We start from the raw sequence: 15,768 nt of genomic DNA on the forward strand, positions 1-15,768 counted from the left end.
ATTGCACTACTGCTGATCACTGCAGGACCCCCCTCATCACGCATGTTAAATGCATAATGCCGTTTGTAGCAGCATCGACAGCATTGCACTTATCTGGGAGGATGCACTTAGGTGGTTCTGGCTTGTCCATGGTTGCATTAAAATATGCACGCTTCACAGTTAAAAGCTTTGTGCCTGTATATGCCTTTTGACTTTTACAATTGTACAAACCTATGTGTGGTCCTTCAGCGAGGACAGTGCACCACAGCCCAGCAGCCCGCAGGTACAGTGCACAGCGCGCAGTGTGTTCGTGCGGGCGGGCTGTGTTGACAATAAAGTTTTCCGGTTCAAGATCAGCGACAGCTATGGCGGCTCCCATGTCCTGGAGGAGACTGATAAACTCTGTCTACACGCCGGCTCTGGCCGGTGTTTTAACCCGCATGTCCGATAAAATTTTCCGCAGTCGGGACCGCAGGCGAGGGTAAGCATGCGCTGGCGATGTCGTTCAAGTGCAGACCGGTTTGTCATTTGAATCTGAGCTCCAGGTCGCAGGCAGCAAACCCTGGCGTTTCTTGTGTGACTGTATGCTTGGCGTGCAGCATGTAATACAAACGCACAATACGCCAGATATTATCATTTAATATCATATAATAGTTGAGAAAAACGCAGGTAATATATTTCCACAAATACGTATAAAGGCAGTGTCAATGCTTTAGGTTTACGAAACACCAATACGTCTTGCAGCTTCTTATCAGACTAAGGGTTATTTAAAGTTGTAATACAGATAAGTGCCTTATGTAGTATAACATTTATTAAAGAGACCGCTTGACAAATGCTATAATCATCATCATCATCATCATCAGCAGCAGCAGCAGCAGTGAAGGGGACAGAAAAACACCACCGTTTAAACCAGTCCAGTTTGTGAAGTGACACCCACCTAGCGGAAAACGCAAACCAAACAAGTCAAAACAGCGATTCATGTATTATTAATTTCCCGGTTTTTGGAAGAGCAAAGGCAACTAATACATCCAAAAGGCATTTTTGTTGTCTTATGTGAATTTTAGTAATATTCAGTTTGCAGTTGTTAAACATTAATAATCGAAACAAGACGAGTATTATAGAAAGGGGATAGACCTTCCCCCCATAAATAATTGGAGAACCAATAAAGTTTTCAATTAGTAGCACCCAGTTGCACCCAGTATAGTACCCTATTGTTAGCTGACTGTAAGTGTTGTACCACGATGACACGGTTCTCTCCCCACACCCCTCTGATGTCTCATTTGTACATTTCCTGTAAGCACTGTAACTTAGTTCCTATTATTACATGACTAAGACATTCCCTGAACTCTCTTTAAATTGGGATCCTTTTTGAGTCTTGTTAGTAGCGATCTGTCGTTTGTTTCCTGCTTCATTTCTGATAAGTCAAGAAGATTAGGAGTCTGTGTGAAGTAGCTGGGTTTGAATAAATACACAAATAGATACAGTAAATAAGGCAGATAGGCAAAGGTTAATTTGTGTGAAGCTCATTCTGTGGAAGGAGACAATTAAGTGTAGAAATTACAAAAGCAGTACATATGTATATTAAACAGTGGCTCTCCGCTTGGGCCCGGGGACTCACTGATTTTGGTTCTAACCGATTTTACAGTTCATTAATTGTAATCTTAATTGAATTATGGTTTATCTTACATTTTTTTGTCAGAATTCAGGAGCATTATATAATTCTATAATTATTTATGATTCTATATATTTTATAATCTCAAACTGTTTAACAGTTCTGATTAGACAAATTGTTAGTTCAATTAGTGGATCAATTAAGTAGTTGACGCCTTGATTTGAAAAATAATCATCTTTCGGGTCAATCTATTTTTTTCTACCTGTGTACTGCCTTTACACTAACACTAAAAAGTGGGTCACAACCTGGGGTGGTGCACTCATTTGAAAGGGGCTCAGTCTGGCTGAGCTGATTGGGTCACATGTTTGTGGCCTTTTAAAGGAAGGTTTCATGTTCTGGTGTGTTAATGAATCATGGAATTTCTAAATTTCTACTTTTTTTTTTCCAACAAATATTTACTGGAATAAGGTCTCGGTTACAAAACTACCAAAAAGAAAGAAAAAAAAATCACATTTGATTCAGTGTTACTCAAATGTCTGGTGGAGACCAGCTGATAATACATTAAACTTTCCTGTTTAAATGCTTAGCTTCCTAGTCTTGTTAAATACAGTGGCCCCTTTTTCATTTTCATTTTGCATGTGATTTTATTCAACAGTCCATTTACTTATAGCTCTCATTTGTATTGCACTTATGTTGTAAGTCGCCCTGGATAAGGGTGTCTGCCAAGAAATAATAATAATAATAAAAAAAAAATAATAGTAATTATTGAACTACTGCAGACCTGAAAAACTGCTGCTGATTCAGAAAATGGTTAAATCTTAAACCTAGGTTCTGATCAGAGATTTTAGTTATTTTCACTTGTTGTTTTCTGATTGTCTATATCAGTCTTTAACTATTTATCTGCTTTCTAAGTCAGGCAGTGAAGACACTTTTAGTATTTTATTTAATTGTTTTTTTTAAACTTATTTCCCCAAAACTTAATCCTGTAGCATTTTCATTTTTGCTCCAAAATCAACTTCTGTAAGTGACAAGTAAAAGTAAAAATACATTTTTGTAGGAAGTGGTTTGTCCATTTCAGAGGTTATAACCAGTCACTCTTTAAGTCTTTTGCAGAATGTGGATGCCACGGTGTACCAGTAATACTGTATTAAAATGGCAGCAGGCCATCTTAAAGCAGTTGTTTTTCTCACCCCTCGGGGCTCCTATGCTGCTTTTTGAGGTTATGCATTTGTGAGCCAGAAGCAACTCTCCCTGTAAATGCCTGTGCAGAAATCCCTCAGAATATCTTCTGGTGAGGGCATTTCTCATTAACAATGTAGCCTACCCCCCTTGACTCATCACGTATAATTTAACTAATTTTAAAGTTGCAGTGCTGATTCAGATTTACTCTGTATTTTGCAAAGATAAAAAGAGGGAGATGCATTCCACATTGGTTGCAACAGCTAGGATCCTTAAACTGCATTACCTTCCGCCATCCACTCTTATTCATAAACCATTAGTACTGTACACTGAGCCAGGGAGCATAACCAACTGCACTGTTGTTTGCACGAATGCAGGCCTTTCCCATGGTGGACTTCTCAAACGCTTTTGAAGCAGGCGCTACCCTGAACTCGGGGAACAAAGAGATGCAGAGAGAAAAAAAAAAAGAAAGTTCTGTGGTTTGCAGCTGCTCTCTCAGACCCTTACAGAAGCCACATGTATTGGGTGACTCACTGGGGGAAGTCTCTGTATTGAAGTATTGCTGAATTCCTTTAGTTTCCTGAAAACGATTGTGTCATGTTGGTACAGATGTTCTGTGTAAACCCTTTGGGGTAAACAGGCAGAGCTGTGGAAAAACTGGATGAGTAGGCTTCAGTGGGAAAGTGGAAGGTAAATTACATTTTCACAGTCCGATACAACCAGTTTCTATAAACAATAGTGTTGAATATGTGACATGCAGGCCTCGATCAGAATTCTGCATATTGCACACTGGTACATCCCATGGGCATGCGCTGCAGTGTTTCTCTGCCAGAGACCTATTCATAACAATACTGATAATTTATTTATTTTATCAGTACACATTGTTTGTTTTTTGCATTGTTATAGGGGCAGGTGTCTACTAGTTTATTTTACAATTCTACAGATCTGATTGTGGTATTAAAAAAACCTCTGACTTCCACAAACAGGACAGGGCACTTGCAACTATATTATATATTTGTATTCATATATAGGTGCGTGTGTATGTATTTAATTATATTCCCCCACACCCCCACACTCACACACACACACACAAGCAAGCAGCATACCGTTAAAACGATCAAAAAAGTTATCTCCATGGCCATCAGTTTATTTACTGTGCTCAAAAGACTAAAAAGTGATAGGACTGACAGGTTATAACTACAAATTTAATGTATTTGTGTTGGCACCAGTTCTAAAAGAATAAATTCCCAGCCATGGGGTATAAAACAAGAATTTGTTTGTCATGCAGTAAGTGAGGATCACAAAGTCGAGCATGGTCTGTGGTTGTTTTCCTTTTTTCATGGTTTACATTTTAAGCCGTCATTCCTCAACAAATCTACTAAACAAATCTTTATTGTAAATTTATATTTGCAAACTTCCAAATAAGGTTATTTTTAGTTTCCTTTAATAATTGTTATTATATATGAATACAATTAAGTGGACAGCTAGCTAATCTCATTAACTGCAAAGAAAGAGACTTTTCAGAGTTATTTTCTAGGAATTGTTTCTCCCGCTCACATTATGTTGCCATTGCTCGAGCCTTTCTTTCTCAGCTGCAATAACGTGTTGAAAGTTGATAATTAACCCAACGTCTTCTGCAGGGAAGAGTGTTTCACATATTTCTCTGTTCTGAGTCATAATTTGGAGATTTGTAAGAGGTTCCAGTAATTCCCTTGTTGTGTAAAAGAATGCCAGCTTTTACCAGCAAGTGAATCAAGGAGTAAAAAAGCAATACAAAAAATGTTTTTAACCATAATTAATGAAAAAGAACATTGTTTGTTTGTTGGAAACAGAGATGGGAATTTAGTCCTGTTGTAGTGAAGACACCAAGACTAGGAAGCCCGAATGTCAATCAAGTGCAGTCGTTTCAAAGGCCGTAGTGACTTTGACTCTTTTCACACAAGATTTATTATCTTGATGATCTGATCACAAACGACCCAGCTCTATAAAAGGCCTTACAGTACATCATGTCTGTCTTTAGTCAACAGCTGTATTAGACGTGGCATGTAATATTAATATTATTACTCTCTTTCTTAGCAGACACCCTTATCCAGACTTACAATTGTTATAAGATATCATTTTTTTTTTTACATTTACCCATTTATACAGCTGTTTGTTTGCAATGCAAATAAAAAAAACAACAGAGATCCTGCTGCCATTTCAGTCCATAATTCTACAGGGACATTTCTATCTGATGTCAACACCCCTGTTTTATCCTCCCATTATGTGCCAAGCAAGGCAAATGTTGCTTGCATTGTTTTTTTGTTTTTTTATGTAATATAATCATGTGACTCCCAATTTCATTGAAGATCAATTCACCCCACAGATGAAAGGAAGAAAAAGCAAGTGGGGGTTTATTTTTAAGACCCCTACCACTCAAAGTCATTGCATTGTAAGACTGAAGCAGACTCGTATTAGTAAGCTGATGAATCGCGCTGTGTTGGAATTTCATCAGTTCCAGATTCTCAGAAGAGACATTCGGTTTTGTTTGGCAGACCTCTGAAGCTGTTCTCCAATAAGAATCTGAATTAAAAAGAATAGAAAAAAAATCCCTTGGATAAAGCTTTCTAAGTACTTTCCTCTCATGTTCTTCATGATGATAGGTTTACTGTAACTAATGAATTCCACGAACCTGAGAGAAATGGCAAACCATCTATCATGTTGTGCAACAATTTGCCACAATGGACATGGCCTCTCCTCCTTATGTGTCTGAGCAATGCTTTCTGGTATAGCCCTCAGAGAGATGTTTTGACCTATTCACTCAAGTCCACAAACATAACAGGCAGCCATTTTGGTAAGTCAGCATTCCCATGGGAAATGTGAGGGTCTCCCTTGTTATCTCCATTGGTAGAGTTCTGCACTGTTTAGGTCTGTTTGTTCTGTGCATGTGTGTCTCATTATGCGGTTGGTGTACTGAACCCATGCCAGGTCACTCCGGGCCTGTCCTGCATTCGGCAGCCTCCGTGCTGTTCCCGAATTCTCCCCACTTTTCTATTTGTACAGCTTTGTAAGCTCAGGTTTGCTTATTTGCAGGAATTTCAGCCCAAGAAAAATAGCTTAAATTCTTCTGAACACTTATCTTAAAATACTCTTCCTTCTACTTGCAGTGGCAATTTGCAAAATCTCATTTTCTAAATGAGACTTACTGTAAATATGAAAAATGTGGTTACTAATTACTACTCCTTAAACAACCCTTAGGGGAGGAAAATATAAGTGATGTTTGTATTTCACGTTAATCAGGGAGGAGTCTAAACATGAGTGGCTTTTCAATTTGAGAATGAAAAGGTCTCCTATTCAATCCTGGACTCTTGAAGTTACATTTTTTGGAAAAACATTTTGCACACTAAAATCAAATCGAACCACATCTGTGGATTTTCTATAGAGCACAGTGGCTGTAGGACATGTGAAACTGTGGTACATTGGATATAGGATGGTTGTTCAGTTAAAATCTAATGTTACCTTTTATGTTTTTAAATATTGTTTTGCAGCCTCTTGGAGTTCCCTAGGGATAAAATAACAATGTGTAGTTAATTAAACCAATCAATAAAAACATCCATCCATCCATCCATCCGTCCATCCATCCGTCTTCGAAACCGCTTATCCTGGTGAGGGTCGCGGGGAAGCCGGAGCCGATTCCGGCAGGCATAGGGCGTAAGGCAGGAACACACCCAGGACGGGATGCCAGGCCATTCAATAAAAACAATACAGTGTATTAGCTTAAGGTTGATTTGAATTATTTATTGTTTATTTTCACTAAATCAGGATTCCATCAATTCGTGTAAAATCTGATAAATGTCCTGGGAAAAGTTATAGCAAACCATAAAATGTGCAATAATTGATGCATCCTGTTGTAGGCTGCATATGTGCTAACAGGTATTGTGCACTATGTAGACTGCTAGCATTTGTCCTGAACAGATGAAATTACAGTATTACATGTTAAAATGCAAAAAATGAAAGAAACTGGTACAGGGCTGTTCAATATGGCCGTGTAGTGTTGCAGAAAACTACTGTAAATCAGACTGAAAAAAGCCAAAGGAAGAAGCTGTGTTTGTGTCAGATTCTTGCTGTTATGTGTGCTGTTGGATTAATTGCATGCTGTTGTGTTGCAGTGTACCCTGAGAGTTCCCAAGGCGCTGACTGACCTGTGCTCTCCTGTCACTCATGCAGGTCCTCTGTGCTGCTGCTGGCCCCCCTGCTGGCCGAGGCGGACCCCGTGCCGGCTGTGGCCGAGCCACAGGCCCCCAGGCCCACAGGAGTGGGGGGGCTACCCCGGCATTTCCGCTGGATTGCCAACCAAGTGCCAGCTTTCCGAGTCTCGGGCCGGCAGATCCGTGTTCTCCACTCCCCTGATGAGTTCTACCAGGTCTTGAAGGTCAGGGACACTGCCATCACTTAACCTATGGACTGCCTATGGCTGCCTACTTTTGGGATCCACCTTTGTCCCCTCCATCTGTCGGCCTGTTAGTGCAGCTCTTGTACGCATTCTATATTTGTGTCTCCTTATAAATATTTGTACTTGCCTCTGCTTATACATTTTTTCTTTTCTTGTCCCTATTTATTTTTATTGCATTGTTTTTCTGTGTTGTCTGAGAATCTCATGATATGGAACTCTATATGCATTTCTTTAACATTTTCTTTTGCCTTCGTGTTCATCGCATTTCCTTAGTTCTTTCATTGAAGTCAGAATTCCACATTTGTTATGATCTGTGATGTGTATCTGTTGCCAGTTTTGGTAACTTAAAAAGAATGGCTTGATGAATACACTTACAGTAAGTAGTATTTATTTAATTCTTATGCTATCTGTGTTTTCGGGAACATACCTAGAAGCATATTCCTTGTTAGTGATACCAGGGAGGGAAGAGAAAGCATAACATTTGATCGAAAGGAGATAGAGGTCTTTGTGTTACAGGAAGAGAATAAATATTTCTGGTTGGTTGCATGGCGTTAAGCATTAGTATTACTTTGTGCATTCAAATATGTAAGCAGTGTATTACATTACATTGAAACACAAGGGAAACTTGATAAGATCTAATAAACTATGGTGTAGATATGTTCTATAAAATCCTTCACCTTTTCAACACCATGACGTACACACGTACGTCAAATGAAAACCCTCACACAGTACCATGCTGTAAGATTCTTATTCCATTCTTAATCTAGCGTTTCAGGTTTCATTCCCATAGGCAGTGCTGAAACTGTACAATGTGTATTGAAAGCCGGGGAAGGTGATCATGTCGTTTAGAGCTTCCACTGTACCTGTGCACATCTAGAAGCCTTATGTCTATTGTGACAATCCATTAACCTTTTACAAGTTTATTATTATTATAGTGTTTCAGTGTATTATTTTCATTTTCATTTCAGTGTATTGTTTATTATTTTCATAAGATTTCCAGTGTTGTGTATTTTTGTGTTTCAGTGTATTGTTTGTTTTTATCAAATCTTAAAAGTTTGTTATTATAAAGTAGGCTATAATATTGTATACTAAAGTTATTATTATATTGTTCAAAAAAAACCTTGTAGTTACCTCTTTACTAAACATGGATATGTAGCACACAGGAACGTAAAGGGTTAATGATAAAACAAAAAATAAACAATGTATTTTAATCATCCCATATTTACATTTTAAAGCAATTTCAAGTGTTAAAACATTATTATCATTATTTTCATGGAAGGGTTTTCATTTTTTCATCTGGAGTTTAAGTGGTTAAATGTGACCTGTGCATGCATATTTGGCAACGCGGTCCAGATTACCTAGATAAATGTTTTTTTTTTTTTTAAGAAATATGAACATCAGACCATAGGCCCTCTTGAGAAGAACATCAAGCATGTAACTAGTAGTCATTGGGGGGTCCAGTCACGCTTCATTGGAGTCATGCCTGTACCGTACTGTGGATTGCAAATCCATGAACACAATGCAGATCATGTTTTAGTGTGAGAGAATGGGGCACAAGTAGAAAAGTAGTTGTGCATTTTCCACCAAAGACCCTCCACCAGGGATTCTTTGAAGCCAAAGAGCTGCTGTTTTTATCTATAAATGTACCATATTGATATCCTAACATGTTAATGCAACAAGCAATTAGCATTCTCTGTCCTGAGCCCCTGGGGGTTTGTGAAGAGTATTACATATTGATTTGGAATTTTCGGTGGACTGCTGTAATAAATAAATAAAGATCCAGTCATATTATGTGAATTATCCTTATCTACGATCATCACCGACTCCTGTATATTACTCTAAGGAAATGTTTTTATTTTTTGCAGACGCATATCAAGACAGCTAGGTCTCGAGTCGTGATGGCCTCCTTGTATCTAGGGACGGGACCCCTGGAACAACAGCTGGTAAGAGAAGCACTTTGCCCTTTGCCCTCGGCGACCTGTTTTATTGCTTCCGTACTGTTGTGATGTAACTAAATTTCATATGATAACTGCAACCTAAGGTATATTCTCCAATTAATTCTCCCATTGATTTTATTTTCTGTCATATTAAAAGACTGAGAGTACAGCTCTCTTCACAGAGTCTTCACAGAAGTACACTGCTTATGCTGTCCTCCACACTTCTAGGTCGACTGTATAGAGGAGGCCCTAGAGAATGCAAAGAATGAGGACTTATCTTCTGACCTCAAGGTCTCCTTTCTTCTGGAACATTTCCACTGGGTGTACAACTATTCAGGCCAGCTTGGAAAAATGTTTGTTTCGTTTCCTCCTTCCAATAATCGTTATCTTACTTGTGAGTTTAAGCCCCTCCCCTCTTTCCATAGTGAGGTTGTTTATCATGCTATATTGGAGAAACTTCACCACATCAATTAAACCATACCAGCTCTGAACCTGTCAGACTCTTACTTCTAAAATCTGAATGCCACTCATATATTAAAGCGTAATAATTAAATAAGAAATCTTTCATGTGTAGTTAAATTATATTTTTAAAATATAGGAAGTTCTATAAGTGAATATAATGAGAACATGGTCACATGCACGCTTTGATCTGCAGCACTGTTATTTGTCATCTGTCTGTTGTCAAATTTCCTGATAATTGTCTCTCTTCCTTTTACCTGATCGAGTCACCGCAAAGAGAACTAAACAAACCCTGCCTCTTTTTCTGAACAATGCAGTCCTACTTTCACAAACCACGTAGCACTCTGTATCAGACCAATCTGAGGTGCATGATCTGCCAAAATTATGATGATGCGTCACCGGGGGGGAATAATCTGGAAAAACCCATATGTCTATTCCTTTGCAATCTAGAGATAGAGAAAAGAGATTACATTCACAGTATGCTAAAGGTTTCTTTGCATTGCCAAAATTCCCCAAAATGTGAACTGATTGGTATCGGTAGAAAAAGCAGGATCTTTCTGTACTTGTTTGACCTATTCTATCCTGCATTACACACAGTGCCTAACCCCCACCCCCCCAAGAAAAAAAAACTCCCTATATTGATGCTCTTTACACTGAGACAATGGTATTGTTCTTGAACATATCATTTTCCATATGATAAGGACAGAGACCTCACTCACTAAAGATTGCAGCAGAAATCTAATAAATCTGATCTCTGTCACGGTGAGTTTTCCTGGGTAGCTGCTGAAATGTCAAATATATCATGGTGTATTAATGAGGGGAAGAAAATGGCAGGCTTTAAGAGTGGTCTGAAAGCCTTATTTTGGCTGGGTCTGCAAAAAAAAAGTATTTGATTGAGTTATGGAAATAGTGTTCAGGTGGTCAGTAAGGTGATCAGGGTAAAATCACCTGGGTGTTTGTGAAGATCCATAAAGTGTTGAGCGTTTGAAAATGTGCCTCTGAATGATCTTGCATAGTGAGTGAAATAATTAAACAGAGCTGTTCTGAACAAATCCATAAATAACTCCATAGCTGCATGAGTGGATCTGGTCTTTGTGTACAATCCCCTGATTTGATGCAGCTATCGGGGAGATGAGTTGGGTTGTAGCTATTCCCCTGACGGTGGGCTTATCTCCGGGCAGGTAAGAAGAACTCTCGCACCATGCTGCTGCCGCTCCTGCGGAGGTTTCCTGGCCAGCTGCGCGTCTCTCTGTACCACACGCCCGACCTGCGTGGCCTGCTTCGGATACTCGTCCCCGAGCGCTTCAACGAGACCATCGGCGTGCAGCACATCAAGGTCTACCTGTGTGATGATGACCTCATCATCAGTGGGTTCGTATTGGGGCAGTGTACCCTTGTGATCGTTGCATGACTGAAGGACATGGCAGGCAGGGCAGTGATGTGCAGCTCGGCCACCCACACCGGGCTTCTGTCAGCTGAGATTGATGCAGCTGAGGTACTGACAGGGTACGGGGAGGCAGCTGTGCTGCAAATCCTGCTGCAAAATGGCAAACTGTCATTCCAGGCCGCAAAAGTCCTAGAACATTAGAAAAATGTGGAAATTTTGTCATAACTATATGAAAGACTGATGTGTAAAGTAGGCTCCTTCATAGGTCCGGTGAAAGCTGTTAATATTGACATTTAAATATCAAGCCTTCTTAAATGTGTAAAATTGAAGAAACATAAATGGAGGTGAAGAAGAGCTGGTCATGAAAGGCTTTAACAGAGATGTAATAGACCTTTGTCAATGCAGGTTATGCCCACCTAGCCATGGTATGTACCTGGAAGTACAGACAGCACATTGGTCTCTCAGTCCTCAGATGTCCTCCTCTCAGACATTCTTACAGTGCTGAATACAGACCTGTATTCCAGGGATCATGTTTGTTGTTGTTGTTGTTAGCAACTTCAGTCCTTTGCCCCACAGAGCGAACCTGAGCGACTCCTACTTCACCAACCGGCAGGACCGCTACGTGCTGCTGCAGGGCTGTGGGGAAGTGGCTGATTTCTTCGCTGACCTGGTGGGAGCAGTGGGGGACACCTCTCTGCAGCTGGAGCCTGATGACACTGTGAGCATGGAGGAGGACATGGTGCACCCCTATAAAGGCATGTGACAGTCTGGGCGTTTACTTTCCCATACAAATGGAGCATACCAGCAGATATGAACATGTAGATGATTTTATAGGAGGATGCATCTAACTGAGTGTGGTGCAGTTACCATTTATTACATTGTGGAGTGAGGCCCCTTGTAATATAGATGCATTACAGATCACTAGTTTGAAGAAGAGAAAAAACAGGAATTTTAAATTGGTCTTCCCAGGGTTGACAGCCTCAAGCTGACGTTCCTTTAAATAGGCAATAGGCAATGTTTTGTGTTCCCTCTGTAAGGAATAGAACAACACACTCTCTAAAATTCAATCATATTGGTAGCTGTATCACTTTTTTTTTTTTTTTTTTCCATATAGTATGTCAGTGTCCATCTTTCAAATTTTCTCCTCTGCCTTCTGCTCTGGTGGCATCGGTGGGATCGCTGCTGAGATGCTCCAGATTTCATTTTATTATGCTATTCTTAATGCAATCAGTTATCAGGCTGATTCAATATACTAGTCTGAGGTTATCAGTAACAGCACGGCAATGCCACAACTGAGATTGATCGATCAGTAACACAAGCTCGTCCTCATTAAGAGACTATTTTCCCTTATATATATATATATATATATATATATACTCGGCAAAAAAAGAAACATCCTCTCACTTTCAAGTGCTTTTATTTTCAGTAAACTTAACGTGTAAATATTTGTATGAACATAAAAAGACATAAACTGAACAAGTTTAACAGACATAACACTATGACTGTGACTAACAGAAATGGAATAATGTGTCCCTGAACAAAGGGGGGGTCAAAATCAAAAGTAACAGTCAGTATCTGGTGAGGCCACCAGCTGCATTGCACCAGCACTGCAGTGCATCTCCTCATGGACTGCTCCAGATTTGCCAGTTCTTGCTGTGAGATGTTACCCCACTATTCCACCAAGACACTTGCAAGATCCCGGACATTTCTGGCAGGAATGGCCCTAGCCCTCGCCCTCCGATACAACAGGTCCCAGACGAGCTCAGTGGGATTGAGATCCGGGCTCTTAGCTGGCCATGGCAGATCACTGACATTCCTGTCTTGCAGGAAATCACGTCCAGCGAAGGTGGGTTTGTGCCCATAGGCGACGTTGTTGTCGGTGATGTCTGTAAGGACCTGCCGTACAACAGGCCTACAAGCCCTCAGTCCAGCCTCTCTCAGCCTATTGCGGACAGTCTGAGCACTGATGGAGGGATTGTGCGTTCCTGGTGTAACTCGGGCAGTTGTTGTTGCCATCCTGTACCTGTCCCGCAGGTGTGATATTTAGATGTACCGATCCTGTGCAAGTGTTGTTACATGTGGTCTGTCACTGCGAGGACGATCAGCTGTACTTCCTGTCTCCCTGTAGCACTGTCTTAGGCGTCTCACAGTACAGACATTGCAATTTATTGCCTAAGGCATGTTCACGCAGATGAGCAGGGACCCTGGGCATCTTTCTTTTGGTGTTTTTCAGAGTCAGTAGAAAGGTCTCTTTAGTGCCATAAGTTTTTATAACTGTGACCTTAATTGCCTACCGTCTGTAAGCTGTTAGTGTAAAGATCTGTAAAGTTATTTTGATTTTTACAAAATTATCTTTAAAATACAGTGTCCTGAAAAAGGGAAGTTTATTTTTTTGGTGAGTGTGAGTGTGTGTGTGTGTGTGTGTGATATATATATATATACACTCACCTAAAGGATTATTAGGAACACCTGTTCAATTTCTCATTAATGCAATTATCTAACCAACCAATCACATGGCAGTTGCTTCAATGCATTTAGGGGTGTGGTCCTGGTCAAGACAATCTCCTGAACTCCAAACTGAATGTCTGAATGGGAAAGAAAGGTGATTTAAGCAATTTTGAGCGTGGCATGGTTGTTGGTGCCAGACAGGCCGGTCTGAGTAGTTCACAATCTGCTCAGTTACTGGGATTTTCACGCACAACCATTTCTAGGGTTTACAAAGAATGGTGTGAAAAGGGAAAAACATCCAGTATGCGGCAGTCCTGTGGGCGAAAATGCCTTGTTGATGCTAGAGGTCAGAGGAGAATGGGCCGACTGATTCAAGCTGATAGAAGAGCAACTTTGACTGAAATAACCACTCGTTACAACCGAGGTATGCAGCAAAGCATTTGTGAAGCCACAACACGTACAACCTTGAGGCGGATGGGCTACAACAGCAGAAGACCCCACCGGGTACCACTCATCTCCACTACAAATAGGAAAAAGAGGCTACAATTTGCACAAGCTCACCAAAATTGGACAGTTGAAGACTGGAAAAATGTTGCCTGGTCTGATGAGTCTCGATTTCTGTTGAGACATTCAGATGGTAGAGTCAGAATTTGGCGTAAACAGAATGAGAACATGGATCCATCATGCCTTGTTACCACTGTGCAGGCTGGTGGTGGTGGTGTAATGGTGTGGGGGATGTTTTCTTGGCACACTTTAGGCCCCTTAGTGCCAACTGGGCATCGTTTAAATGCCACGGCCTACCTGAGCATTGTTTCTGACCATGTCCATCCCTTTATGACCACCATGTACCCATCCTCTGATGGCTACTTCCAGCAGGATAATGCACCATGTCACAAAGGTCGAATCATTTCAAATTGGTTTCTTGAACATGACAATGAGCTCACTGTACTAAACTGGCCCCCACAGTCACCAGATCTCAACCCAATAGAGCATCTTTGGGATGTGGTGGAACGGGAGCTTCGTGCCCTGGATGTGCATCCCACAAATCTCCATCAACTGCAAGATGCTATCCTATCAATATGGGCCAACATTTCTAAAGAATGCTTTCAGCACCTTGTTGAATCAATGCCACGTAGAATTAAGGCAGTTCTGAAGGCGAAAGGGGGTCAAACACAGTATTAGTATGGTGTTCCTAATAATCCTTTAGGTGAGTGTATATATATATATATGTATACACACACACACACCGATCAGCCATAACATTATGACCACTGACAGGTGAAGTGAATAACACTGATGATCTCGTTATCATGGCACCTGTCAGTGGGTGGGATATATTAGGCAGCAAGTGAACATTTTGTCCTCAAAGTTGATGTGTTAGAAGCAGGACAAATGGGCAAGTGTAAGGATCTGAGTGACTTTGACAAGGGCCAAATTGTGATGGCTAGACGACGGTCAGAGCATCTCCAAAACTGCAGCTCTTGTGGGGTGTTCCCGGTCTGCAGTGGTCAGTACCTATCAAAAGTGGTCCAAGGAAGGAAAAGCGGTGAACCGGCGACAAGGTCATGGGCGGCCAAGGCTCATTGATGCACGTGGGGAGCGAAGGCTGGCCCGTGTGGTCCGATCCAACAGACGATCTACTGTACCTCAAATTGCTGATAAAGTGAATGCTGGTTCTGATAGAAAGGTGTCAGAACACACAGTGCAGCGCAGTTTGTTGCGTATGGGGCTGCGTAGCCGCAACCAGTCAGGGTGCCCATGCTGACCCCTGACCACTGCCGAAAGCGCCTACAATGGGCACGTGAGCATCAGAACTGGACCACGGAGCAATGGAAGAAGGTGGCCTGGTCTGATGAATCACGAGTTCAAGGTGTTGACTTGGCTTCCAAATTCCCCAGATTCCCAGATCTCAATCTGATCGAGCATCTGTGGGATGTGCTGGACAAACAAGTCCAATCCATGGAGGCCCCACCTCGCAACTTACAGGACTTAAAGGATCTGCTGCTAACTCTTGGTGCCAGATACCACAGCACACCTTCAGAGGTCTAGTGGAGTCCATGCCTCGACGGTCAGGGCTGTTTTGGCGGCAAATGGGGACCAACACAATATTAGGCAGGTGGTCATAATGTTATGGCTGATCGGTGTGTATGTGTATGTATATACACTCACCTAAAGGATTATTAGGAACACCTGTTCAATTTCTCATTAATGCAATTATCTAACCAACCAATCACATGGCAGTTGCTTCAATGCATTTAGGGGTGTGGTCCTGGTCAAGACAATTTCCTGAACTCCAAACTGAATGTCTGAATGGGAAAGAAAGGTGATTTAAGCA

The 15,768-nt window shown here is 41.0% G+C and overlaps 1 protein-coding gene across 1 annotated transcript in view; it reads left to right on the top strand.

Moving 5' to 3' along the window:
- The first annotated feature begins 296 nt into the window (after positions 1-296).
- pgs1 (phosphatidylglycerophosphate synthase 1) overlaps positions 297-15,768 on the top strand; it is a 36,098-nt gene continuing 20,626 nt past the window's right edge. Inside the window, exons 1-6 of the mRNA XM_066704492.1 lie at positions 297-460; positions 6,977-7,181; positions 9,068-9,145; positions 9,368-9,447; positions 10,766-10,969; positions 11,562-11,740. Coding sequence (XP_066560589.1) covers positions 345-460; positions 6,977-7,181; positions 9,068-9,145; positions 9,368-9,447; positions 10,766-10,969; positions 11,562-11,740 — 862 coding nt within the window. The 5' untranslated portion in view covers positions 297-344. The remainder of the gene's footprint in view (positions 461-6,976; positions 7,182-9,067; positions 9,146-9,367; positions 9,448-10,765; positions 10,970-11,561; positions 11,741-15,768) is intronic.

Source organism: Amia ocellicauda, chromosome 5 (assembly GCF_036373705.1).
Source record: "Amia ocellicauda isolate fAmiCal2 chromosome 5, fAmiCal2.hap1, whole genome shotgun sequence".
Taxonomy (NCBI): Eukaryota; Metazoa; Chordata; class Actinopteri; order Amiiformes; family Amiidae; genus Amia; species Amia ocellicauda.